The sequence below is a fragment of the Pseudochaenichthys georgianus genome, chromosome 16, assembly GCF_902827115.2.
Source record: "Pseudochaenichthys georgianus chromosome 16, fPseGeo1.2, whole genome shotgun sequence".
Classification (NCBI taxonomy): Eukaryota; Metazoa; Chordata; class Actinopteri; order Perciformes; family Channichthyidae; genus Pseudochaenichthys; species Pseudochaenichthys georgianus.
Window position 1 is genome coordinate 27040114 of NC_047518.2, and position 26584 is coordinate 27066697.

Here is a 26584-nt window from a genome sequence, read left to right on the forward strand (position 1 = left end):
AAGGGCGCAGCTCAAAAAAATGAAAAGAAAGACAATAAACAGTCCGTTAGCTATAAATGCCCTTCTGAGAGCAGCTACGGCCTCTCTCAAAAGGCGGATAATAAACGGGTCTGTGAAGGCTCCACCGCCACACGCATGCGCAGTGCCGGCTAGAGCTGTAATGGGCAGCCCGCCAATTCTTCCCCTTTGGAGAGCAGCTACGGCACCTCTCAAAGGACGGATTATTGACGGGTCCGTGAAGCCACCGCCACACACATGCGCAGTGCCGGCCGGGGCTTTAAGGGCACCACCGGCACGCGCAGGCGCAGTGCCGACTGCAGCCGTGAGGGCACCACCGGTACACACATGCGCAGTACCGGCTGGAGCTGTAAAGGCACCTCCGTCACGCACATGCGCAGTGCCGGTCGGAGCCGTAAGAGTGACATCCCAGCTGGCTCTAAGGAGCATACAGCAGGAGATATTCACGATGTCTGCCTGGGCTTCTCAAAACAGTTATAATTTATCTGTTTTCACAAACCCAGAGAGAGTCAACCCATATTCTGGAGAGAGAGGCTCTCTCTCTCCTAGAAAGAAGGGTTTTATCTATAAAGCCCACCGAGCGGAGTCAGATTACGGAGGAGAATGTCCTCGTAAAGCACCCGCTCAACATGGGCCTCATAATAAAACTAAACCCCGAACGCCACGGCGTACGGAGAGTTTTGGTTATTATGAAATGCGTAGTGGCACTACACCCGACTTTTCCAGTGCGGGACGCGCCTACGGGTGCAGTCCTTTCACGGAAGGTGGTCACCACGGACGCAGGTCAGACGGGCTGATAGGGGATTTACGAAGGTCGCCCGGTGAAAGGTCCCTAGAACAGAGACTTCCAGCGGGCACACGTAAACTACCCGGAGCTTTTAGCGGTGTTCCCCACCCAAAAACGCTTCCTGCCTTCTCTCAGAGGACTTCATGTCCTCGTGAGGATAGACAACACGATATGGTGTATGAACCGCCAGGGGAGATTGCGTTGTCTCCAGTCACACACACTGGCACACAAACTGATCCCCTGGAGCGGCAGACGTCTCCTCTCTCTGAGAACGACACAGGTACCGGGAGTTATGCACCTAGGGACAGAATTACTGTCAAAAGGTGCACCACTCTATGCAGACTGGACTCCTCATCCAAGGATCGGGAGTCCGCTGTGGGTGCGTTACGGCGGAGCTGCGTTAAGTCTGTTTGCAAAGGGAGAAAATGCTCAATGACAGCTGTTCTCTTTAATGCACGATTTAAATGCACCGTGAGGCGGGGACGCACTCGTACACGATTGACCTCCGGGTCCTCTGTACGCGTTCCCACCCCTGGTTCTGTTCCACTTAACTCTGGCCAGAGTGAAGGAGCAACACCACACACTTACTCTGATGTTTCCACCCTAGCCCGCAATATACGGGCTGGCGGAGATATATCAGCTGTTGTGCGGGCAGCCATGGCAGCCCCCACCACGCAGGGACAGATTGTCTCAGGCGGGGGTGGCGATCCTTTACCCATGCCCAGAGCGCAGGGCACTATGGGCCTGACCCGTGAGTGGTACAATCTGAATACAGTGGGACTCCCTCAGAAGGTGATAAACACTATTCAGAGTGCGAGAGCTTCCTCCACCAGGTCTCTTTACGACTGTAAGTGGAGGGTGTTTGAGGAGTGGTGCCTTCAAGAAGGACACATCTCTTTTCAATGTCCTGTCGGGGTGATTTTATCATTCCTACAGGACTTGATCGATAAACACAGAGCTTTCTCCACGATCAAGGTGTACCTGGCTGCTATTGCTGCATGCCATGTGGGCTTTGAGGGTAAGACGGCTAGCCAACATCCTTTGGTTTGCCGTTTTATGAAGGGAGCTCGCAGGCTCCTCCCTGTCTCCAGGTCGCTGGTGCCCTTATGGGACCTGGCAGTGGTCTTAAATGGGCTCAAAATGACCACATTTGAACCCCTGGAAGGAGCTGACATGAAACATCTGTCACTCAAGACAGTGCTGTTACTGGCCCTGGCATCCGCTAAACGGGTCAGTGATATCCATGCACTGTCTGTACATCCCTCATGCACTCAGTTCGCCCCAGGGCAAACGAGAGTGTTGTTGAAACCCAACCCTGCCTTTACACCAAAGGTGGTTGGTTCGTGTACCCCGATTGACATTGAGGCATTTCCTCCGCAGCTGGTTTCCTCCGGGGAGCAGCAGCAGGATCTATTGTGTCCAGTCCGGGCTTTACACACATATATGGACAGATCAAAGGAGCTTCGTCTTAATGACCAACTCTTCGTGTCCTGGGCTAAACCTCACAAGGGTAAGCCTGTTACTAAGCAACGACTATCCCACTGGATCGTGGAGGCGTTTGCTTTGGCCTATACGAGTCAGAATCTGCAAGCACCTTCGGGTCTGCGGGCTCACTCGACTCGGGGCCTGGCTACATCCTGGGCTTTGTTCAAGGGTGTTTCCATCCAGGATATCTGTGCAGCGGCAAGCTGGTCTTCGCCGCTCACTTTTGTCCGCTTTTACAGGCTAGACGTCTCCGCTCCAAGCGTGGCCCGAGCAGTGCTGGGCACCTTGTTGAGTCGGGACTCCACCTGTTAAATTCTGGTTGATCGGTGATCTTCGAGATAAGCTCGTCTGGCAATACGGGAGCTACAATATCCCATAGTGAGACATCGAACGGAGTGTTATGAATGAGAACTATAGGTTACTTACGTAACCCCAGTCTCAGAGTAACATGAAGTGAGATGTCTCACCAGACGGCCCTCCTTGCTATGGTGAAGCGAGAAGAGGTGCTTATTTTGAATGACGCATGCGTCGTGGCGCAGGCTACTTATAGGGGGTTATTTCCCCTGACGTTGACGTCAAGATCACCAGCCAATCAGGATTGGCGTAATGAGATTGATGCTTCTGTTTGCTCCGCGATGAGGCGCATCCCATAGTGAGACATCTCACTTCATGTTACTCTGAAAACTGGGGTTACGTAAGTAACCTATAGTTTTGGGGATTTCATCGGAGCGGTGCTTTCCCTCCTGAATGATTATCCTGCAAACCGGGGCCTAATCGCCAAACACCATTACATTCCCCTGTTGTATTATCATGGCAATCATTTCATTCATATGACGTGTAAACAATAAATATGTAATTCTTACATCACGTCTCTCCAGTTTGAAATGAAGCTTAGCGCAAGTTCAATAAGGAAGACCTAACACGAGTCACTTACACGTCACTCGATGGCTCCCTTCCCCCCTCATTAAATATGAGGGCGTCACCCTTCAGCAGCCAATAGCTGCACATGCTAAATTCCTTAAATGCCTGCTCTTCCTCCCTGTCAGTTGTCATTTGCAGATGACCGCAACCCGCCTCCACCCCTCTCTCCTCCAGGACAAAGCTAAACCTTCCTTCTTCAGACCGGTCTCACCTACTTATCACCACCACCAGTGTCTAGACCCCGGGGATTTCATCGGAGCGGTGCTTTCCCTCCTGAATGATTATCCTGCAAACCGGGGCCTAATCGCCAAACACCATTACATTCCCCTGTTGTATTATCATGGCAATCATTTCATTCATATGACGTGTAAACAATAAATATGTAATTCTTACATCACGTCTCTCCGGTTTGAACTGGGAGAACTGATAAAACACAGAGGAAATGTAGGATTTTAGTAAAGGCCTATTATATTATAAGGGAGTTACTACAAGGTATTGCTGTCTGATTGAATTAACATGTTTATACTATTATAACATTTAAAAAAAACAACTATTTTAATTAAAGCTTTATTTATAACTTGTTGGCCAGTAGGGGGCAAATGACCTTTCAAAAAAGCTGACAGCTCCACAGCACAATATTATCTCTATATGAAGTTGTCAGGGTATTATACACAGCAGTCATGGAGCAGCATCTCTGCCTTTATTTTAAAAACTGAAATAAGTAGTAGTGGGGAGTAACACTGAACTTTACAAAACATGTGCTGTGGGCCAAGTGGTAGTTTGTTTAAATGTCTGGGTAAAGATGCCCTGATTACTCTCTGTTTGAATATCACCACAAGCATTGTACACACGTGGTCATTTAGCAAGAAAAGTTATCAAGAAAAGTCAATGGCAGATTGACGTTCAATTGAGAACTGTTTCGCTGCGTTTGACACTGTTGACCACAGCATATTACTGGACCGACTGGAAAACTGGGTGGGACTTTCGGAAACAGTTCTAAATTGGTTTAAATCCTACTTAAAGGACAGAAACAACTTTGTTTCTATAGGTAAATACACATCTGAGTTGACAAATATGACATGTGGGGTTCCTCAAGGCTCCATCTTGGGGCCTCTTCTCTTTAACATCTACATGCTACCACTGGCTCAGATAATGAAGAACAACAAAATAAGTTACCATAGCTATGCAGATGACACACAAATTTACGTAACAATTTCACCAGGAGACTATGCTCCAATTCAAACACTGAGTAAGTGCATTGAACAAATCAATGACTGGATGTGTCAGAACTTTCTCCAATTAAACAAAGATAAAACTGAGGTAATGGTTTTTGGAGCCAAGGCAGAACGTTTAAAAGTTAGCGCTGAGCTTCAGTCTGCAATGTTCAAACCAACAGATAAAGCCAGAAATCTAGGTGTAGTCATGGACTCTGACCTGAGTTTCAACAGTCACATTAAAACAGTTACTAAATCAGCCTACTATCACCGAAAGAACATATCTAGGATTAAAAGACTAATGTCACAGCAGGATTTGGAAAAACTTGTCCATGCCTTTATCTTCAGTAGACTGGACTACTGTAATGGTGTCTTCACAGGTCTCACTAAAAAATCTATTAGAAAGCTGCAGCTGATTCAGAACGCCGATGCTCGAGTCCTCACTAATACTAAGAAAGTGGATCACATCACTCCTGTTCTGAAGTCTTTACACTGGCTTCCTGTGTGTCAAAGAATAGATTTCAAAATATTGCTGCTGGTCTATAAAGCACTGAATGGTTTAGGCCCAAAATACATTACTGACCTCCTGCTAAACTATGAACCATCCAGATCTCTCAGGTCTTCAGGGACTGGTCAGCTTTCTGTCCCCAGAGTCAGAACTAAACATGGAGAAGCAGCGTTCAGTTATTATGCTCCAAATATCTGGAACAAACTCCCAGAAACCTGCAGGTCCGCTGCAACTCTGACTACTTTTAAATCCAGGCTAAAGACTTTTCTTTTTGTCGCTGCTTTTATTTGAACTATTCATATCTTAAACTGCACTGTAACTTTTATCCATGTACTTTTTCTTGTTATGTTTAATTGAACTATTTATATTTTAGACTGCACTGTAACTTTTATCCATGTATTTTTTCTTAATGTTTATTTGATTAGCTTTTCTTTTTTAATGCTTAATGTCTTTCATTTTTTTTGTTTTTGTTTTGTTTTGTAAAGCACTTTGAATTGCCTTGCGTTGAAAAGTGCTCTATAAATAAACTTGCCTTGCCTTGCCTTGCACCTTGTAATACACTTCTGAATATGATATTTTGGAAATAATCAATATGGCCTTTTGAAATGTTCGTTGTTGAAAGACATACACAATCTTAGACAAATGTTAAACAAAACATCTTTTGTAGTCTTTTTAAGTCTCAACACAAGCATGTCAGTTTATTTGTAACTTTTTAATCTGTTGCCAATCTGCTGGTTTTCTTCCAGTCTTGCGTGTCACGTGACCTCCAAACCACATCCTTCCCGTTACATCCTCATCTACAGTAAAGCCCCTGTAACTGTGTTCCCTGCCTTTAGCACCCAAACGTATTTCTCATGACCACGTCCTTTTGTTTTCCTGTGACAAAGCACTTAAGTGTTCAACGACAAAGTAAACATACCTTTTGCTTATAATTTGTGCATTTGGGTTCATTTCTTCCTTGAGCCCTATATGTGTTGCTGGGGGTCAGAATAATCATTCATTATCTCTACACAGGAAATGAAGCAACACTTTTGTAGAACACATTTATTGAAAAATATGGTGTCAAAAGAAACATGGTTCGGGTAACTCTAGACTACACAGACCTTGTTGTAGCCTGAGCTGAACCTTGGAGTAATGTTTTGCTCAGTCTAGCACAGGCAGGAACATTTGTATCAGAACCATCAAAAACTCTTTAACATACTGACTTCATTAGGTTTAATCAGAAATTAAAGCAGTCACTTTTTCAAACTTTACAAGTTTAGTGACAGGTCATTTGTTTGTTTTCTGTCAGCACTCTTCCGGTGATCTGGAAATCCAGCGCGCTCCAGTTGAGCACATTCCCCGGAGTGAAGTTTAGTTCATCCACGTACTTCTGGATCTCACAGGCGGAGAGGGTGTAGTCCCACATGTGGACATCAGACATCATGCCAACAAAAGACTGCTTTAAGTCAAACCCCCCACCGTGGGAATCCTGCTCCTGCAAATTATAGAGGTTTGAGAGACAGTCGATTAAAGCTAAATTGTACAATATTTCAGTTGAACTCTATAGACTAGAGAACCACAACAAGTCAAACATTAGGATATACAGTATTAGTTTAAAGAAAATTAACCGTACCTGTCCTAAAATAGTTATTGTGCTTCCACTGATTGGTCCACTGGTGATAAACATCCTACTGGAAGGTCGTCCATCACACCATACCTGCACTAGTCCAGTCACAGAGTCCCATGTGGTACAAATAGAGTGCCACATGCCTGGCTTGTAATCACACCCTCCATATTCTATCTTTAAATCCTTGATATGAGGCTCCATCTCCTTGTTTGTAGAATCCCAGAAAACCAGGAAGGCATTGGAATTAGTCCGTGTTGCCATAGAGAAAAGGATGTGGTCTCTTTTGAGGTCTGTGAAGGACCTGTGGGCATTACATGGACATCAGAATCAGAAACGGGTTTATTGCCAGGTAGGTTCACACATACGAGGAATTTGACTTGATGTCATGGTGCATACATAAAATATAAAACAAAAAATCTCCATATAAAATAAAAAGTCTAATATAAAACAAACAATATTTAAGGACACTAATAAAATATAGTTAGATGGCAATAAAATAAAGCAGTAATTTACAGCGAAATGCATCATATATTTCTCAGTGGATTGTTTTATACAATGCATTTTGCGAATTCACTGTTACCTGTGACAGACGGTTGCAGCGTTAAAGCTCACAGTTGATGTTGTCAGCGTCACATGAGCCGTGTTGGTTTGTTGTGGGAAGGTAAACATTTTACCTGAAAGATCTAACAGAGGGAGTAAACTTAGAATTACTTGTTTTTTTTTATCTTTTCCAGCAAGAAGTTAAAGATATAAGTTGACTAAGTACATTATACATTATCAGTTTAAATACTTTAATACATAAATTGTTCTCACCATAACATTGGATGAATTTAATAAACCTTACAATAAATCAGGACGATTGCATCATAAAAAAATTAGGCAACTTTGAGAAAGTACATTTTAGATGCTTGAAAACTTAGGAAAAAACTATACAAAGAGAGCCACAACTAATGGTACGTTAAAGATTATAAACAGATTCTGCATTCATATGTGAAATCGCCAACTGACAGTAGGACGACAGTTTCGGACATTAATGGTTCATAAAAGCCTTTTTGAAACTCCACTTAGCTTTTTGGTTTGCTTATTGTCTCATCCAGTTTCTATTTCTGTTTCACTCAACACTTAAAACTCACTTTTTCTCTCTGGCCTTCTAGGCTTCTCTTAACAAGAATAACTTTTACCCAAGACCTTTTCCCCCTCTAACCTTTCGAGTTTTATTCGAGGGAAACGGTTTGTAGAGTGGCTTAGACAGGCCGGGGAGTGTTACAATTCGTAGACACAACGTACCTCCCTATCTCTCATCAATTTCCAACTAAGGCTCCAGTGGGGACCTTGTTCCCTGAGTGTGCCTCTCCACCTATGTTTCTTACTCTCTTACTTGCTATCGTTTGCCCTCAATCTATTTTAAGGGAGTGTTTGTTCTTCCGTCTGTCTGTCTGTCTGTCTGTGTATTCTCTTGTTCCGATTAACCCAGACACATTTGTTCTTGTTTTGTGTCTATATCTACGCCGGGATCCGGAGTCGAGGCTGATCTTCTTGCTGTGGTCCTGGATCCTCTATCCTGAGTTCTGGATTAAGTCGTGGACTTCGGGTCGTGGCTAAACCTGTCCCTGCGGTCCTGCCTGGGTCTCGTCTTGCTGCCTCCCTGAAGGCTCCCACAGGATTGTAGTTGACATCTTCGTAGATTCATCTTCTTATTACAGACACATGCATTTCCTAACATTTGGACTACCTATGCTGTAAAATGTATTATCTCTTCGATTTACACACGGCATCTATTGCAGGTCTGTCCGTCCTGGGAGAGGGATCCCTCCTCTGTTGCTCTCCCTGAGGTTTCTCCCATTGTTTCCCCTTAAACTGTGGGTTTTTCTCCGGAAGTTTTGACTTGTACGATGTGAGGGACTAAGGATAGAGGGTGTCGTTTTTTCTCATACTGATATTCTGAACAATCTGTGCTATTGTATTAGCTGTAAAGTGTCTCTACTGTAGGCTATTTCTATTATATGTACAGCACTTTGGCTCGACCAAAAATCGTTATATAAATAAAACTTGATTTGATTTGATTTGATTTACATGAAAACATAATACTGTGATAGTTACTTTTCTGTTGGCGTGTTAAAGGTAAATGGCCACAGAGTGCTACAAACTCCTATATTGACTTTTGGCATTCCATCTTTGAAATGAAGATTATGTTTTACCTTGAGGACTCGCAGCAGATGATGCCAACATCAGCAACACCAGCAAACACACCATCTAATTAAAAGACAAAAGACATCATGAAAAAACACATATTATTACACTTATTTTTTGTTACTAATAAAAGGGCACTTTTGAGTTGATGGTGTCTTCCAAAAACGACCAAGTATTTCCATCTGGATTACCTTGGACTGCTAACACAAACAAAGTTGGAGAAGGTTATCGAAAAAAAAGTTTACATGTAATAGAAAATGTAAATTCTTATGCCAATCTTACCTTTAAATCCGTGTCTTGATGTTGTGTTCAGCTTGAGTACGATTCTGAGTTTTGTGCACTCCGTGCTTCCCCATTTCTGTCTCTGTATTTCCTTCCTTAATCTACTTCTGATTTTTTTGGCCTGAGTATCTTGTAATGTAAAAAGGCGTTATCCCATAAACAGTGCGCTTTTCGCTGAATCAACAGAATTTAAAGTTTTCATGTTGAAATAGTTATAATGTGAATGCACATTATCATAGGGTACTCTATAAACCTGAAGTGAACGACATGAGACTATTTTGGAGGTATGTTGGTCTGGTCTGGGAGGATGTGCTATGGTCTTTGCAGAAGGAGCCTCAGAATGGGGGTTCCATCTCCAGCAAGATTTCGCTCGGGCTGATTACGGGCCCCAAAAGAGTCTGATTAAATGGAGCTTAGTTGAGCGTGTGCATGTCTGAGATTGTTTAGATTGTTGCGGATGTAAAAGTGGTATGATAAGATAAGACTTGATTTACTCTCGAAGGAAATTGTTGTGCCAGAGTTACAAAAATACAATGTAGAATATGCTTGGGATGACCAGCGACCGAGGACCTGGATGGTTTGATCGGATATGTCTCGCTGCTGTGGACTCCTGCGCCAATGCGGTAGGAATGGCTCGAATAATGTTCTGAGAATATCCCCAAAATACGCAGAATGTTTTGAAAGTGTTTCTGGAACAACAAACGTGTGGCCTTTTTTCCTGTTCGGGTGAGAAAGAGTGGATGTTTCAGGCGTTGCGTGGCCAGTGTACCTGACGCCGAGTTATTTTGTTAGAGGCTCGTATGGGCTGAGATAGGAGTTGAGGCGCTGAATTGAGAGCTATGAACTCTGGGTAACCGGCAGAAGAGAACCATCTCCCTGCATAGTTGCGCCCAAAACCTATGGAGGGAGCTGCGTCCGTGAAGAGTTGAATATCCTCAGGTTTATTGTTGAATTTGTCATAAAAGAAGGAGATGCCATTCCATGGAGACAACAAATCTTACCAGAGATGCATTTCCATTTTGCATGCATTGTCTAAAAATGTATCGATCGTTGATGGAGGGGACGGAGGCAGCTTTGTTCAGCAGGTTTGACAAGAAAGGTTTTGCTCGTGGTATTATGCGAATGGCGTAATTTAGGTGGCCGAGGAGGGCTAAGGTAGAGAAGCCTGGAAGTACATCGAGTCCAGGATGATGCCTAAGAACTCGATGGAGGTTCTAGACCTCTTCTTCGGACAGAGGGATGCCAAGGTTGGAACTTTTTTGTACGAGTGTATTAAGCCTATCACGAGGGGGAGAGAATGGTGGAGTGATGAAGAGAAAATCGTCGAGGAGATGGAGCACGTAGGGGAGTCTGTGATTGTTTGTCAGAATCCAGTGTCATAAAGTGCATAAAGCCATCTTGTAAGACAGTGGGATGTATGTTTAAACTTTTTTGTGACTGTTACATGTTATATATCGTGATTTTAATGTTGTTGTGCGCTATCATAGCGATGAACTCTTGTTGTGTATAAATATTTGCATGCTTCCTTAACCTCCTCCACAAACTATCCTGACAAAGACACACAGACACGTTGCTAATTGACACACCTGAACCCAGTTAAAATCACTGATCTCATTCGCCAGTTGCCGACTCCACTCACCTATAAAAACACCAGATTACCTGCTGGAAGTCTCAATGTTTTTTCTCGACAGTTGCTAACTTGCCCTGTCACAGATCGGACCGGATCAGATCCCTCTTGCTCCTCGCCACAAACTGACCCACGTCTGGTGAACCAGACCTTCCTCCTCTCGCCCTGGTGAAGCGGCCTCCAACCATCATTGTTTCAACGCTCGCTGAACTCCAAGCTAAGGGAAGTGATTATTTCCTCCTCATTGAGCTTGTGTTTTTTGTCATTGAAGTTCATTTGGTTTACCCTGAGTGCCCTTTCTGTGTACCGAGGGCTCAATGACCAGAGGGTCGTCATTATTGGTATTTTGAAACATCTCCCCTGAACTATTGCTTAGACGAGTTGAACATTATTTTAACCGTATGTTATTTAAATATTTATTAACGAGGTGTTTTTAAAGTGATTTTGTAAAAAAATTAAATAATTTTATACTTATCTTGGTGTCATTCTTGCTGTGTTGGTGTGGCCAGGAATCCGAACCTTTTAGATGAATTCAATGTTAGCAGGCCTGTCTGTTATACCAGCACAGAGCTTCTGAAAGAGGATCGAACATTTTGGGACTGCCAAATGTGAGACGTACCGAGAAGTAGTAGGCTCCCTTCTAGTACACTCAGAAGAAATGCCAGAATTCTGGGGGAATAGGCAATATTTTGAATGCACTGGTGATGTCTGCTTTAGAGAGCAATGCTCCTCGGTCTGCTGAGTGGATGAGGGTGAGGTTGTGGTCGATGTTTGCATATTGCATCGAAAAATCAGGGCTTGGAATGACGCTATCAATGCTCGGGATGGTTGAGCCGTGTGGAGAAGACAGGTCTATTATGAACCTCTTTTTTCAGAAGTATTTCCGAGTAGAACACAGAATCGATAGGCATCTATAGCATCACTCCATGATCAGAACTCGTGACATTAGAAACAAAAACAGACATCACAACACGTGGCATTAGGTAGTAGGGGTGTAACGGTACACGTACCCGTACCGAAATTATTCGGTACGGGCCCTTCGGTTCGGTACACGTGTGTACCGAAGTGTACCGAACGAATATAACGTTAAACGTAAAAAATTGAGAACGTGAACAACTTCATGGAAGTAATCTCAGGTGCTGCGGCGCAGCATTCAGAGTAATTTGCTCCCATTGTGTTCAACGCGTCATAGAGCGAGCAAGTCATTTAATTGGACGAGCTGGTCAGAGGGATGCGTTCAAATGTAGTCAGTAATTTGAGGAACTGTCGAAATGGCGAACGCAGATAAAGTTGAGCTCGAAAATCCTCCAGCATCATTGAAGTCTCCGGTTTGGGAACATTTTGGTTTTGCAGTTACGTACACGGATGACGGACAAAGACAGGTGGACCGAACCAAAGCTGTTTGTAGGCATTGTTCAACTAACATTGGTTACGCGGCTGGCAATACATCAAACTTGCACACTCATTTGAAAAGGCATCACCCGAATGTGAATATCACCGGTACCAAAAGACTGAAGTGCAAACCCAACTCCCGCTAGCATTTAGCCTCCACCACTCGCAGAGAGTTCAGACCGAGCCAAAGCTATTACAAACGGCAAATATCCTTATGTTGCCATGTTAGCAAAGCGCTACCTGGCTGTATCTGCTACCTCTGTCCCTAGCGAGAGGGTGTGTTCTCCACAGCAGGAGACATTGTTAGTGCCAGCAGATCTGCCCTTTCGGCAAGCAATGTGGACAAGTACATCTTTCTTTAAAAAAACATGAAAATACAATGACAAGCAAGTCATAATGTCAAGCTGGCTGCTTAGGTACTAGTACAGTAAAGTTCAAATACAGATTATTTCAGTTCATCGAAATGCTGCACCTTAATGTTTATTTTATTATATTTTATATTTATTTGAGTGAATATTCATAGTTTAATAATAATTAAAAACCCAAAACTAATAGTTTATGTTTTGTGAGTACTAGAACAGTACAGTTCAAATACAGATTATTTCAGTTCATCGAAATGCTGCACCTTAATGTTTATTTTATTATATTTTGCATTTATTTGAGTGAATACATTATTCACAGTTTAATAATAATTAAAAAAAATATGTTATGTTTTGTGATAATTTTTTCTGCTGTACCGAAAACGTACCGAACCGAACCGTGACCTAAAAACCGAGGTACGTACCGAACCGAAATGTTTGTGAACCGTTACACCCCTATTAGGTAGCAAACACGGCAATATGTCTTACCTCTGTTGTTGTCTGATCAAAAGTGCTCTTCAATGGCATTAAAACGATAAAAACACTGCTGAAGGTTAATCCAATGTGTCTGTGTCACTTTGAAATGATTTCTGATAAGCCATCAGCAATAAACCTAGTTTTAAGTTTTCAGATTTCAGAGCGTAAGATAGGTTTCGCTTTTGGAAAACTGCGTGCGCATAGCCCCCACTTCTCAATGGTAACGTTGGTGTGTATGTGGAAATTCCCCTTCGATTCTATTTGCTCTATTCATTGGTTAAAAAGAGATGTCAATCATCAAAATCGACCAATGGGTTCCAGAGAAACGGCAAAAACGCCCATTTCCACCCAAATGACCCCGGTGGAGTTTTCTTTGCTAAACCTCTCTAAAAAGGTCAAATTTCACTTGTTTTGCATCAATCTTGATACAGGGTACATATTATGTTGTACTTTGGATTCCTAAAGCTTTTAGTCTACCTTACCATCATCCAAGGGTAGTTTTCACTATAAGTAAAAAATAATGTTTTTGGACGGACACTATAATTTACAGTTTTATACTATGTTCAATCTGAATTTTCTTTAAAATAAAAAACATCTATATTGATTCTGAATGTTCTACATCCAACTCACAGGTTTATCATTACTTTGAGAAAAAATATTATTAATTTCCCCCTTTTAGATGTGTAGTTATATGTATATTTGTTCTGGAAATGTCCTTTTCGAGCCTGAGACCTGAAAAACAGGCTTGGGGCTTAACAGGTTAACTTCTTCATATGTCTAATATTATAGTTGATTTTTCATTCAGGAAGTATGACGCGCTGCGCTGTCAGTACGCTTGTCCATGTTTGTGATTGGTCGAATGCTCCAAATACCACCCCTTTCATGTGAACACGCACCTAAATAGATAGGACAGAGCGATCCACTTGATAATCCGCGTCGTAGGACCGTTTAGCGAGAGTGCGTGTGTTTTGGATTAGGCCAACCGGCTAACTCAAACATATCCAGGTTAGGTTGAACCGGCTTCATAGTACAGGCCTCTGGTGCAGTCACAGCAAACCACACACAGCAAACGGGTCACTCACGCGTGCTCCCCGGTGCTCTTCACCACAACAAACCGTGAGGGTGACTAGTAGTGATGTTACGTATGGCGCCGAGGCTTCGGAGCGTGTGTCGAGTAATCCCCGAAGCTTTTTGTGAAGCATGTACCGAGGCTTGTATCGTTTTGGGCCAGTGACGTCACCGATGACAAACGAAGCCTCGCTGCCTGTCGATACCACGTGACTGCTTCAGGAAGCGATTCAGATCGGTTGAACCGTTGAACCACAACGCTCATAATACCCATGGATGTATAATAAGAACCATATTACCCCTCCTGTACCCGGGCCCGGTGACACGATGGAATCAAGAGAGCTCAGACCCTCACTTATAGAGGTCGGAACATGTCATAAGTATTACCAGATACAAGCATAAATAAATGTAGGAATAAAAACATCAATAAATACAGGAATACATATCTTACAGTGTTTTCAAGGAGATTCAGCGTGTGTGCTGTGGCTCAGCCTGAAAGCAGTTGACTCATGGCCGCAGGGTCCCTGGACTGAACAATATGTATTTTTTGTTGTTTATAAAAGCTACAGCTAAATGAGATAATAAATGTATTCTTTCTCAGGCTACAACATAGTTAAGTTTATGAATATTATTAAGGAATACAAATCCCTCTTTGCAATGTTTAGCAGCCTCCTTAGGCTTTTCAATCACAATCATTAAACTGTAATAAATACAATATTGTTAACATGAAAGTATGATTTAATGTTCGTTGTTTAGAGTTATTCTAAGGCTTTACTCAATGCGAACTCGGTATGAGAGCACACTGTTGAGATGTCCAATCTGCCTGTTTTACACACTTTGACCAACAGGGGGTTTGTGTTCAAATGAAGCCCATGATGAAGCCTCATGAGATGAACCCTTTTGCGAACCAATTGGCTGGAAAGCTTCAAAGCTTCATAAGGCTTCATCTCGCCATCACTAGTGACTAGCCACCCCCCCCCCCCCAATGACCGGCAATCAGCTCGACTAAAAATAAAAACAAACTGAAACAAGGTTAAACAAAAATTATCTCAGTTGGTTAAGTACTGATAAACAGGAAAAGTATAAGTGTAAGACAAATGCAAAACTAAGCTAAACAAAATGTGTTAACGACATAAACAAAAATAACTAAGTCAAGAGAACAAAACAGCAGCAGGTGAACCTAAAAGCAATAGTTAAATGAAGGTTACAAATTGTTCTCCATGTGGCATACAAACAATTCAGGTTCTGCCCTACTCACCACAGGATGAGGTTTTAGAACCTTGCTGAGCTTCAGGAATCTGCAAGGAAGCAGCAAGTAAGCATAAAATACTAGAAACGAGACAAAGTATCCTACATTTTAGTTATGCTGCATCGGTACCACCGACCATGAAAGGAGAGCCAAGGGACCCAGGTGCCTTTTATACCCTGCTCTAATGAGGGGGGTGTTTGGGGGAGGAGTCAGGCCTTGAGTTGCCTTCAGGAGCACTACTCACTACAGTGGCATGCCTGAAGATTAGGGAGACATTTTCAGCACGGTGTGTAAGCAGAGAGAAAAGAAAGTGGTTTCTGCTGAGGTCTGTAATGGACCTGTAGGCATTGAAAATAAATGATCATGCTGCCCTTTCACAATTGGAGACTCTGTTGGTTCTGTCATTAATTTTAAACTATATGAACTGAGACAGACAATTAAAACACTGAAATCCTGTCTTGAGGTATTCAGTTTTATGTTGGTTTGTTGTGGGAAGGTCAATATTTTATCTGACAAATCTAAAGATAAGAGTGAAAGATACATTTGAGATCAGACTTGTATATAATTTATTACAAAATGATGTTATTTCTTTTAAATAAATGATGTTGGTGAAAGACCTATATAATTGTTGGGATCACATCTTTATTTATTACAATCAATGGGCTGCAAGTTAATTGCTGGAAAATAAATGTGAGAGATGAGAAAAAGCTGACATGGGTGTGCATCTCAAAGTGAAACATCTAAAACATCTACTTTTTAAAAATATAGATCTTATGACTGATAGAAAAACGAGGTAGAAGGCTGTAAGCCTGGTCCTGCATGTGTTGAATTTGACATGTGGAAGATGTCTCCTATGTATCCCTCTGGAGAGATCTAAACAGCTTTGACTATGCGTTATCACCAAAGTGCCACAACAACCTTTTGTGAGACTGTTAGTGATTAAAGCCTAAAAAGTGTGATATAAGATATTGCCCCAAATTACGTATATCTAATGACCTACGTTTGCAATAATGTTCTATCATGCTACAGCTTTGCACCCTGATCATTGAAAAATGTTTTCCCTTTAAACTCGTCAAATTCATGACTTGACTTACCACTGTAAAATCCAATAGCAGCCGGGTTCTGTGAAGTCATTTCATTTAGTGGGAAAGCACTTTAAAATAAGATTTACAACATGTATCATTATCATTAACTTCTCCAATGTCAATTATTTTGATATGGGGAATAAACAGTATTAAAAAAATATATTTTGCTTAACGAATCTTTTCTTCTTTCCCTTTTTTCCCTCCCGTCTTTCTGCATCACAGATGTATGTTTGTGTCTGTGCCCTGTGTTAAGAATGCATTGATCATGAATGTGACCAATATGTGACATACATATTGGTGCACGCCCCCTTTACCGATTTTATAGATCGATGCTTGATCATGTGTATCTAAAAACTGCCAGCCCTCAGTTCTCTGCTCTCTTCTCTTCTTTCATGAACAACTCAAATAAATCAATGTACCACACCATCAAAGGCCTATTTGTACTGTAACATCTTCATATTTTATCCAGAGGACTTCAGTGATGGAGGAGTCTGCACGCTCCTCTCTCCACTGATGTGATGAGATCCTGTAATGACTGGGGAGAAGCCTGCAGCTCGAAGCGAATGTTTCCTGGAGAACAGCATCAGATCAGCCGGAGGGACGAACCCTGGAGGGATCAGACCAAGACGACTAGACAGAGCGCACTCGAGTCAGCAGGGGAAAACCCTCAGAGTTTGAGTGAGCTTTCAGACAGAATGAGGTTGTTGAGGTATAACATACAGACATGTATATTGTATATTGTATGACTCCATGTAATACTGTGTACCATATTGTTTGTATATGTAGCTGCGACTACTACTGTGTTCATTGTGTAGCGCTGTAGCACATGATTGTGATGTCACTACCTGGGGTATATGACAGTTGGAGTCACGCCCCTTCTTGTTCAGTCCTCAAGTGTCTTGACCAGTGTGCATCTAATAAATAACGCCGAGATGAATGGCTAAACTTCAACTGCTGAGAATAGTCACCTTTCTGCTGCAGAGAGACAAAAGGTATAAGTCTAAATCTGCTAACAGGTTATGTTAAGTACATACAGGAGGGAGAAAGAGAGAAAAACAACATTGTTGGGTTACACAGTTTATTAAAATGTGGTTACAGTTGACATATAGAAACATTAATAAAAAAATAACAATAGATCCAACAATTCAAATATAAAAAAAAGATACAAAGTCAATTCGATATACAGAACCGGCCAAAAACTCTAGATGAAGGTTGATAGAATGTACTGTATGAAGTATAATAATTAAAGTGAAACGTGTTGCTGCTGATGTAAGGGTGATAAACAACAAAGTTGGACCCTTTCCCTGTACACGGGTGTCATAAAAACATTGAACTCTCTGTTGCAAGGCTGCTTTTATGTGTCTGTCTGTGATTATCTAGTGTTCAAGGTATTTGTTTAACTAATGAAAGCCTTCACAGTGCTATTGAGAAACTATGTGAACAAATTGGAGCAATTTCAAGATGATCACATCAAGCATCAAGAGAGACTGAAAGCAGTTTCAATCATAAGCAGAACAATAGTTTCAATTGTACAGGCTTGGATCTATAACCTCCAGAACAATGTGTCAGGATTACCTAATGATAACGCTTTGAAAGGCATTTCACTGTGATCTCTTTGTGTTTTTCTCAATTCCAATTTGTTTGCATCTGTTATTGTGATGGTCTACGTTAGCAGAGCTTTCACACTGCCGTCCTCTGGATCCGTTCTCTCCCAGCCCTGTCGAATGCGTGTGAGGCTGCGGTCCACACAGGGTAGGAGGAGCAGCAGCTTTAGCACAATCAACACAGAGGGCACCACCAGAGATAGGAGGTAGCCTGGAGGAGTGAACCATTTGTACGAAGAGAGATAAAGGAACTTGTCCCAGCCGTACAGGTAAGTGTGCAAAGTACAGAAGAACACCGTCAGGTATCCCAGCTTGGACTAGAAGAGAGAAAAAACTGTTAGATAATCGCAGATTCACATATTTACAATATAAACAAAGAAGTCATTATTGTGTAATAGGCTCTAATCATTACAAAGACATAAGCATAAGTGTTACGTAAATTGATATTATTCAACCATTGTAGAAGGTGCATTACAGGCACGTAGATTCAGTCCACACAAATGATCTGAACCTAAGGACTGTGGGGACGGATGATGTATGCCTCCCAAATTACATTTGATGAATAACTTAACATTTAAAGCACTGCTCTAATTTGGGTTGGAGTAAGGGAGAGTTGTGGAATGAGAAAATTAGCTTGGCATGACCCAGTTACATTTATGAATGCGATTGCTTCTTATAGTTTGGCTGATTTCATTTTTGATTGGTCAAAGTGGAAGAAGAGGTAAACTTCAAAAGAAAAATCTAAGGAATGATGGAAATATCCCCAACATGCTTTCAACAGATTAGTTCAAACTAGAAGTTATCCGACCCACTCTCACTGTTTTCCATTTGGGCAGAGAATCGCCCTCATCCGTCAATCTTGGCTAATGTACATGAGGTGATATTGTTGCGGATATTTTTTCTGCCTTTTTTCACAAACTTTAAAAGTCCAGTAGGTTCTCTGCACATGTACACACATTCACACCTATGTGTACTTCCAGTGGGCAAATTGTGTACGGATACACAACCTATTTAATATTATGAACATGTATCTCTGTGTTAACTGAATCATCAATCTGGTTGTCATTTGCAGCTTTTCAAGGGCACAGTGTAGAGGTAAGACAATCAGTTGTTTCAAATTATGTTTCCCAATGAGCTTGTTTAGTAATTTTATCAGGAGCTGATTCATGAAATATCATCAAAATGACTCTATAATAACCAACAAAGTGCTTGTTTTTCATTCATTCAATATTATTTTATTTATGTGGACTGAGAGTGCATGTGAAATATCTTGGCTACAAAGGGTGTGCATTTTTTTAAATTAAAATAGTAGTGTAACATTTAAGTGCAAAGGCAATTTGAGAGTGTACAGTACACACATGTACCTTTTTTAATTGTTTTGCTGTTCAAGTTTTGAAGATGTGAACAGAATACAATAGCAGCATTTTCATTTTAGGTTTGCATCGGTTATTTAAAGATCTTGTAATAACACTCAGCACAAACAAGGGAAAAGCTGTTTGGAAGATTACTTGGGTGACCATGAGGCCAGCACCAGTGGAAACTGTAATAAAAAAAACTGCATTCCTCCAGTTTAACCACCAGTATTTTTACTGTGCAAACAGGATGCAGAATTCAGCCAAATGTTGGCAGCTGTGAAGCATCCTGCAGAGCAGCTGAAGCTCACACACTAACACATCCAGATACCCTCATATCATATGACTCGGACAGACATGCCAGTATCTACCTGTATGAAGCTGAACTCTCTCCAGCTGAGAGCATTGCTGACGGAGGGGAGAGAGCTTATTCCCAACAGGACAAACAGGCCAAATCCCAGAATCCCCATAGAGTAGAACGAGTCTGCACGCCAGGCCGTTGTGGTGTCAAATACTGACGTTCTGTTCTCCCTGATCTTAAAGGGGAAGTAAACAAGACAGAGAGATGTTTATAGCTGTACCGTTTCTGTACTAAACAGAACAGCATCATGCAAAATCATCTGATGTTATTGTTGTATATTGTTGTTCTTTTTGATGCAAACACAAAGCTTTAGATTTATCAAACACACATATTTTATACCTATAATATCTATGTCTTACCTTTGAGATGGTACTTTCAGTAATCCTGAATCTCACATAATATCTGTGGAAGATAGTGACACAAATATTTGGATAAAAGAAAGTACAAAAAAAGAACAAAAAAACCAGGGCTTCATATATTTAATGACTACCTCTACGTTGAAGTTGTCATTATTTGTTTTGGTTTTACAACCAGAATGAGAAAGCACAATTTTCCGATATTTAATAAAAAGAGTATCAATGTACACCTCTTACAGACCTTATGGGGATGATGAGAGTGTAAAAAACATGTAGAAAAGCAAAGCCAAGTGCTATCAGTCCTAGCTGTTTCCTGCACAGCATCCAGCGATCCAACCAGTCAGGAAAACGCCTAAAACAAGCAAACTTTAAATTGTAGGATTGAAATATATTGGAAATAATATGATCGGGCACTGAATTACAGTTCACCCATCCTTATTGTATTCCTTACCTGTACTTGGTTCCTCTGTAGAGCTGAAGGTAGGCAGCTATGACACCAGGCAGGTAACACAGAGCCAGCATGATGAGAGACACAATGGGAAACACCTGAAAGATGGATTAACACAGAAGTGGTTACAATGAGACAGTGACGTGCTCTGCCTCCCCTGACTAACACAAATTCACACACCAAACAGTCTTTACCTTGTTGGCCAGGGACACCATGATTCTGAAGGAGATGTCTTTCCTTTTTTCAACATACGTGTAAACAACATCTCTCATAAGTAAGTAGAAGAAGAAGAAGGCGGTGAGGCCGACAGCCACGCGTAGAGGCAGCCTCCACTCTGGGAACAGCTGCAGAGGAAAGTCCTCCAGCTCTCCAGCCGCTGACAGAGACCCTCTATCCAGAGCAGCAAAGCCCAGTTTGGTGGCCATCTCTTCAACTGCCTGCTTTGCCTGGACACTGTTCCCACACAGGTACACCTGGAGCAATTCAAAACAACCCATGGCTTTTAAAAACACTTGAAATGCCCCATGTAAGCAGTATATGTCTTTATTATTTCATGTTTATGCATTTATTATTATGTATTTGCACACGCAATGATGAAAGGATGGTTTTGACTCCAGAGGATTAAACATAAAAGTACTTGGAGAAGCTTTCAAAATGAAATACTAAATTTAGCTGAATAAAGCAGGTGAAAACGAACAACAATTCTCAGTCAACACATGTGATCATGCAGATTGTGCTCCAAATACACCAACTCACACATACATAAACATACACCCCCACAACACACACCCCCACACACACACACACACACACACACACACACACACACACACACACACACACACACACACACACACACACACACACACACACACACACACACACACACACACACACACACACACACACACACACGTTTTTACAATCCTCTGGGATTGCACAACAAGATCAAAATGAGACCGAAAAATCCACATATGCTGCAGCTTTGCAGTAGAGAGGGAGTGAGAAAAGCATGTGATGGCGAGCTTAGATCTAAGAGAGACTGTGGAGTTAATTGATTCAAGGATACATCAGAGATGGCATTCATAGCAAAGACACGAGGCTGGCGCCTCAGATTTGGCTTCTTTAACTTGGATTTTGTTTGATTCAAACTTCAAAATGAGTTAATAATATAATTTGAACTGAAATGGTTTCCGTTCTGAAAGAGACAATTCTTTTTAAGTTATTGATCAACGCCCCACTGTGCGGACACATCCTAACATTATAAAATGCTTGTAGTTCTGCAGTGGGAAGAAGAACAATTTGAACAATAGTTTATATCCAAGATGAGACATGTCACTATCACAACAAATATTCCCGAAAAGCAGAAAAAAAGGAGCTTTTACAATTTTTGCAAGTGTTAAATCCACTACAAAATATTGTTTTAACAAATCAGTTGGAAACAACATCACATCACATTCACTACCTGTCTGTTGGCATCCGAGGGTCCGTTCTGCAGGGACCAGGCAGACAGGGTGTTAAAAGCCTTCACCACGTCAGCTCCAGGGATCAGCCTGGACAACAAACAACAAACTGTTTCGTTTGATGTGCCACCAGTTGTTGGTGATGCGAACCACATGATCCATGAGTTCCCAATATTTGAGGTAAATATATTACTGCCTAATTTCCCACTCACCTCTGCAGATACTCAGCATTGGACTCTGGGTATAGATTCTTCTTGAGGTTGTTGCTGACGTCCACCAGCACCTTCCAATCGATGAAAATAGCAGAGTGGGTAAAAAGTCAGAAATTGACCAACTGCTGTGTTAAACACAAGCATCTGACGGTACAATAAGTTACCTTCCCATTGAGCTGAGGTGCAAGAGCCTCCAGGAAGTCATAGTTTTCTCTGTGAACACAAACAAACACCAGAGCGGCTGACATGGCTGCTGCCTCGTGGTTCATCGCCTGCACAACACACACCAACATTATTGTCATGCATGGCCATTTCATGATGAAAAGCACCTATTATTAATATTATTACATGCTCAGGTCACTGGTCATGCACATATCCCGCGACAGATTAACACAAATCACAGCAACATGTGCAGACAGACATGAACACACACTTTATCAGTGACCTTGATCAGCTCATATGACACTCAAAAACATTGTTTTATTCTTCCCAAACCTGTCTATGCACTTTGACTTGTATCAACAAAGTTATTTGAGTTGGTTTAGGAGCATCATGCAACACATTTCCTGAAGGATCAGCTGTCGATTACAACCACTACAATCATCAAAAAGAAGTTGATCCAGACGTCATGCAATGTGTTGTACCTTAGTTCCCCAAGGCAAGGGGCCACAGCTGTTAGGTCTGCGGCTGCCATACACCACCCCGTAGCCACATTGGAGCAAACGCTGGCCCAGAGATCGCCCAAGGTCCCCAGTCCCAAAGATACACAGCAGCTTCTGCTCAGGGGCAGCTGTGGTGCCCTGGGGACACAGCAACACGCTCTCTGATTGCACCTCATTCGACACGCTGCTGTCAACCGACATGGCCACAGTCTGACACAAACAGTGATGATATCTCCTGTGGTTCTGACACAACAAAACACTCCACCAACTTTTCTGTTAAAATGTTGAATGTGTCCAGGGTCAAGTCAGATGTAAGAAAATAATAGTCTTCAAAATAATAGCTCTTGTTGCTGCATCTGGAAAAAAGTGTCAACAAATTAAGGGTCTGCCCCTTAAGCCAATGCGTCTGCTCTTCTCACTCATTACCCCAAAGTCTGACAGATATTTCCAGCTTTAGTCAGTTTTGTATTGGCCCTTCCCCTCCCATTCCTCAGGGTGAGGTCAGTCCAAGCTGTGTCCCTGCTGGCAGGGGTGTCAGGGAAAGATCTTTCTGTACAGACTCTGTGTTTGTCGATAACTGTGTGTGTTTGTGGGAGGCTGGGAAATATTATGGCACAGTTGCAACTATGCCTTCTTCTGGGAAATCGTTGGATCAACTGTGGCAGATTGTGTAACATTGGAAAACCACACTTAAATCATTACAGCTTGCCAAAAATACTGAGGATTTTCCAGGTTTCACCAAATCTCTACATTGTACATCTAAAAACCAAAACATGCTGTGACTGGCACATTGTGACACAGATGTATTCAATTGTAGCTTATTTGATGTCAGTTGCTCCAAGTATAGCAGGTTTAGGCTTTACACAGAATTAAAACTAAGCAATACAAACAAAAGTAAACCAGTGTCCTAGATAAGGTGCAATAACTTTAGGTTTTCTACAAACACTCTTTCCTGGACTAGGTCACGGTTAGCAAACAGAATGCGCTGGAATGCTCCCAACCCCCTCTTCTCTTCCCCTGCATGATCTCCATTAAATGACCATAAAATGCACATGCCTAACCAAGTGCATAATTACTTTGACATGTGTGCAAAACAAATAACACACATTTTAATAGCAGAAGGGTATTTGCCTTGTGAAAGGAACCCAATCCTTATAATCAGTCACTGGTGGTCAGAAGAGGCACTCACTGATTTATGCAAGCAGGCAAACCCACAAATGACAGTCTAATCTTGAGTTGGCCCTGTGAGTAATTAATGTGCTTAGCCTGGTAACTGAAGTTGACCTCTGTGTGCAGCCCTTCCTTTTCCCCCAGAGGTCCAGAATAGCTCCAGTGTTCAGGGTTGAGGTGAACCGCGGGCCTGCTGACCTGTCCTACACTGTAATTACTCCCCTCTGCTCTGCTGCTTCACTAAGTGGCCAGTGTGTGTTTATGTGAGTGTGTTTCTACACGTGACAAAATGTAATGGTGTTTTAACACACACACACACACACACACACACACACACACACACACACACACACACACACACACACACACACACACACACACACACACACACACACACACACACACACACACACACACACACACACACACACACACACACACACACACACACACACACACACACACACACACACACACACACACACGTAAGATAGTGTAATGAAATCGCTGATCTGGTTTCCTGGGCAGTAATTAGCCTGAGACATTAACAGCAATTATTCTGCAGTTTGGTAAACAATTAGTTTCTTATTCTTCCTTCCACGGATCCTAAAGCAAAAGTAAAGTGATGCTCATGAGATGAGGTCCTTGATAAATAAAGAATATCATGAGCCTTTGCTTCAGTAAATAAAAATATAAGCAACAAAAGAACATCTGACAGAGAAAGTGTTAAAGTTGAATGTAAATCTGGCAGGTCAGTGTTATTTATGCAGTTTGTTGTGGGGGTTTATTTGTTCCCACATTGAGTGGTCAGTTATAACTGACCCAGAGTTTCTTGCCCTCTGAAGCCAGGCTCAAAGATCATTCAACAACCGCCCATGCACTAAAGAACAGAGCCCGACCTCAGTGAGCGCTAGAGCTGCAGTCAAGTGCTCGTGAGCAACAAAACAAACAATCCAGCCTCAAACAGTGTGGGTGGTTTTCTGATCATCAAAACAAAACTGAATGAAAGCAGCAATCACATATCAAATGTCAAGTCTGGGAAAAGGCACTTTAAGGCAAGGGTGATGATTGGACCATCCAGTATTCCCAGGCTATGGTCATTACCATGATTGGCTTTACACTATGCAATATCTGATTGTCTAAGCAAAACAGTGTGCATTAGAGCCACAAGTGTATGCTAATGAATTCTGGTGCATGAAATGAGCCTCACTGATACAGTTACATCCTGCTTTCTAGATCATTGTAGAACAATTATTGATTTTTTGAATGCAGTGTGTTTTGTTTGGTAAAGTGTAGGGTTATTTGCTATCTTAAAAGCAGCTCTAACGCATGTGTACTTGTAACCATTGTGGAATTTAGACCTTAGAGAGCTGAAGAAGGGAAGGAGAAGTGATGTAGGTTTTCTACAGATATGGGGTTATCAGAGCAGATGCTCTTCAGGTAATGTATTATCAGATACATGAATAACTATAGCAATTATTCAGTGGAGAGAATGGTCGGGTGGGATGAATTATTAATTATCTACAGTGGAAAGATTTGTTGCAGTGTGATCTGATGTCAAAAAGAAAAGGGCCATGGTACAGAGAGGGGGAGTGAGTGTTAGAAGTCCTTCTAGAGAACGGCTGCACAGTACTGCAGGGGTGTAGTAGGTAGAAGTAGCTTGATCTGAGGTGTGACCAAGCAGAGGAGCTGCTGTGCCGCAGGGCAAAAAAGGAGAGCAAGACACATCCTGGTCTAAGGCAAGATGTTTGGTACATTGACTTTTCTCTCTTCTTGCTTCACCTCTTCATTCTCTTTTCTTGAGGCACCGAGTATCCTCACATGAGCCCCCTTAGCCATTCTTTTGAGGTCATGTTTTGGGTTTGCAGGCCATGACCTGACACAGCCAAAAAGGCCACATCTAAAAACAGCTTTCCTTAAGGCAGAAACATGAACGCTCCCGGCTGAAAAGCAACCCATGTACTCATCGTTTGCTCAGAAAATAGCTAAGCTGTCAAAGTCCTTTTAATTGTAGAGTGTTTAAATGAGTAACAGAAGAAAATAAAGTCCAGCTGGCTGGTTGGCAGCAGATGTGTCCTTTGTGAAACTTATCTTGGCTTTGGACAGTCAGGAACAGTGTTACAAGCTGTGCTTCTCTCTCTCGCGCACTCTCCCTCTGTTTTATTGTTGTGATCGTTGTAAAGATTTACAGTGAAATCTCCCTACTGACCCCTGCTGCACAGGTGCTCAATGAATGGTCTGTAAAGTTAATGGGTCAGATCCAGTCTTCCCTTGTAACACACTTCACTCCACACACTCACACACACACATGCATTACCTCACTTCTCTCTTTCTCAGAGGCTCACACACATCTTCCCGTCTCTCGTTCTGTCTCTTATAATTCAGAGAGGCATCAGGACATGGTTTCAGCTTTATAGAGGCTCTAATATCAGTGATAATAAAACCTGAATGAATCAGCGAGCAATAGTTCTGCGGTAAGACTGGTGTATGCAATATAACAGGGAACCTGAAGAATTGAGAATCAGTAAATGATGTGTATTTATTTCACAGTGTACACATTTGACACTGTTAGTTTTGTCCTTCAACACAAGAATGTTGTGCAGATGTAAAAAAATAGAAGCTTTAATACGCCTTCACACACAGGTGTTGTCACCTATGTTGCTTGATTAGAGCTCCTCTCAGGAG

At 42.0% G+C, this 26584-nt stretch overlaps 2 protein-coding genes across 4 annotated transcripts; both read right to left on the bottom strand.

Moving 5' to 3' along the window:
• Window positions 1-5962: 5962 nt before the first annotated feature.
• Window positions 5963-13004, bottom strand: LOC117461101 (C-reactive protein-like). 2 transcript variants are annotated; one of them, XM_034102805.2, is made up of 5 exons: window positions 12882-13004; window positions 8741-8795; window positions 7123-7225; window positions 6549-6843; window positions 5963-6410 (listed from the first exon to the last, which is right to left on the bottom strand). In XM_034102805.2, exons 1-5 carry the CDS (start codon window positions 12918-12920, stop codon window positions 6192-6194), a joined length of 711 nt encoding a protein of 236 aa, XP_033958696.1. In that variant the 5' UTR covers window positions 12921-13004; the 3' UTR covers window positions 5963-6191. The 2 variants fall into 2 exon arrangements, with proteins under 2 accessions (XP_033958696.1, XP_071061973.1); XM_071205872.1 differs by lacking the exon at window positions 12882-13004 and adding an exon at window positions 9015-9118.
• A 4328-nt stretch (window positions 13005-17332) lies between these two features.
• LOC117460562 (metalloreductase STEAP4-like) lies at window positions 17333-23262 on the bottom strand. Of its 2 annotated transcripts, none has more exons than XM_034102073.2 (10): window positions 22712-23262; window positions 22232-22339; window positions 22068-22138; window positions 21858-21945; window positions 20587-20865; window positions 20396-20490; window positions 20186-20296; window positions 19948-19990; window positions 19599-19763; window positions 17333-18192 (listed from the first exon to the last, which is right to left on the bottom strand). In XM_034102073.2, the coding sequence occupies exons 1-10, from the start codon at window positions 22928-22930 to the stop codon at window positions 17935-17937; spliced, it is 1437 nt and encodes a 478-aa protein (XP_033957964.1). In that variant the 5' UTR covers window positions 22931-23262; the 3' UTR covers window positions 17333-17934. The 2 variants fall into 2 exon arrangements, with proteins under 2 accessions (XP_033957964.1, XP_033957965.1); XM_034102074.2 differs by having other exon boundaries at window positions 22232-22280; window positions 22712-22796.
• Between the last annotated feature and the right edge of the window lie 3322 nt (window positions 23263-26584).

Coding starts and splice junctions, on each gene's coding strand:
- LOC117460562 (XM_034102073.2), bottom strand. CDS start 22,930: ATGTCGGTTGACAGCAGCGTGTCGAATGAGGTGCAATCAGAGAGCGTG. Junction 20,491..20,586: donor TGGTGTCCCTGGCCAACAAG/GTAAAGACTGTT, acceptor TCCATCTTTCAG/GTGTTTCCCATTGTGTCTCT. Junction 19,764..19,947: donor CTGAAAGTACCATCTCAAAG/GTAAGACATAGA, acceptor TTCCCCTTTAAG/ATCAGGGAGAACAGAACGTC.
- LOC117461101 (XM_034102805.2), bottom strand. CDS start 12,920: ATGCCATTGAAGAGCACTTTTGATCAGACAACAACAGAG. Junction 6,844..7,122: donor GCTGCAACCGTCTGTCACAG/GTAACAGTGAAT, acceptor TAATGCCCACAG/GTCCTTCACAGACCTCAAAA. Junction 6,411..6,548: donor CAATAACTATTTTAGGACAG/GTACGGTTAATT, acceptor TATAATTTGCAG/GAGCAGGATTCCCACGGTGG.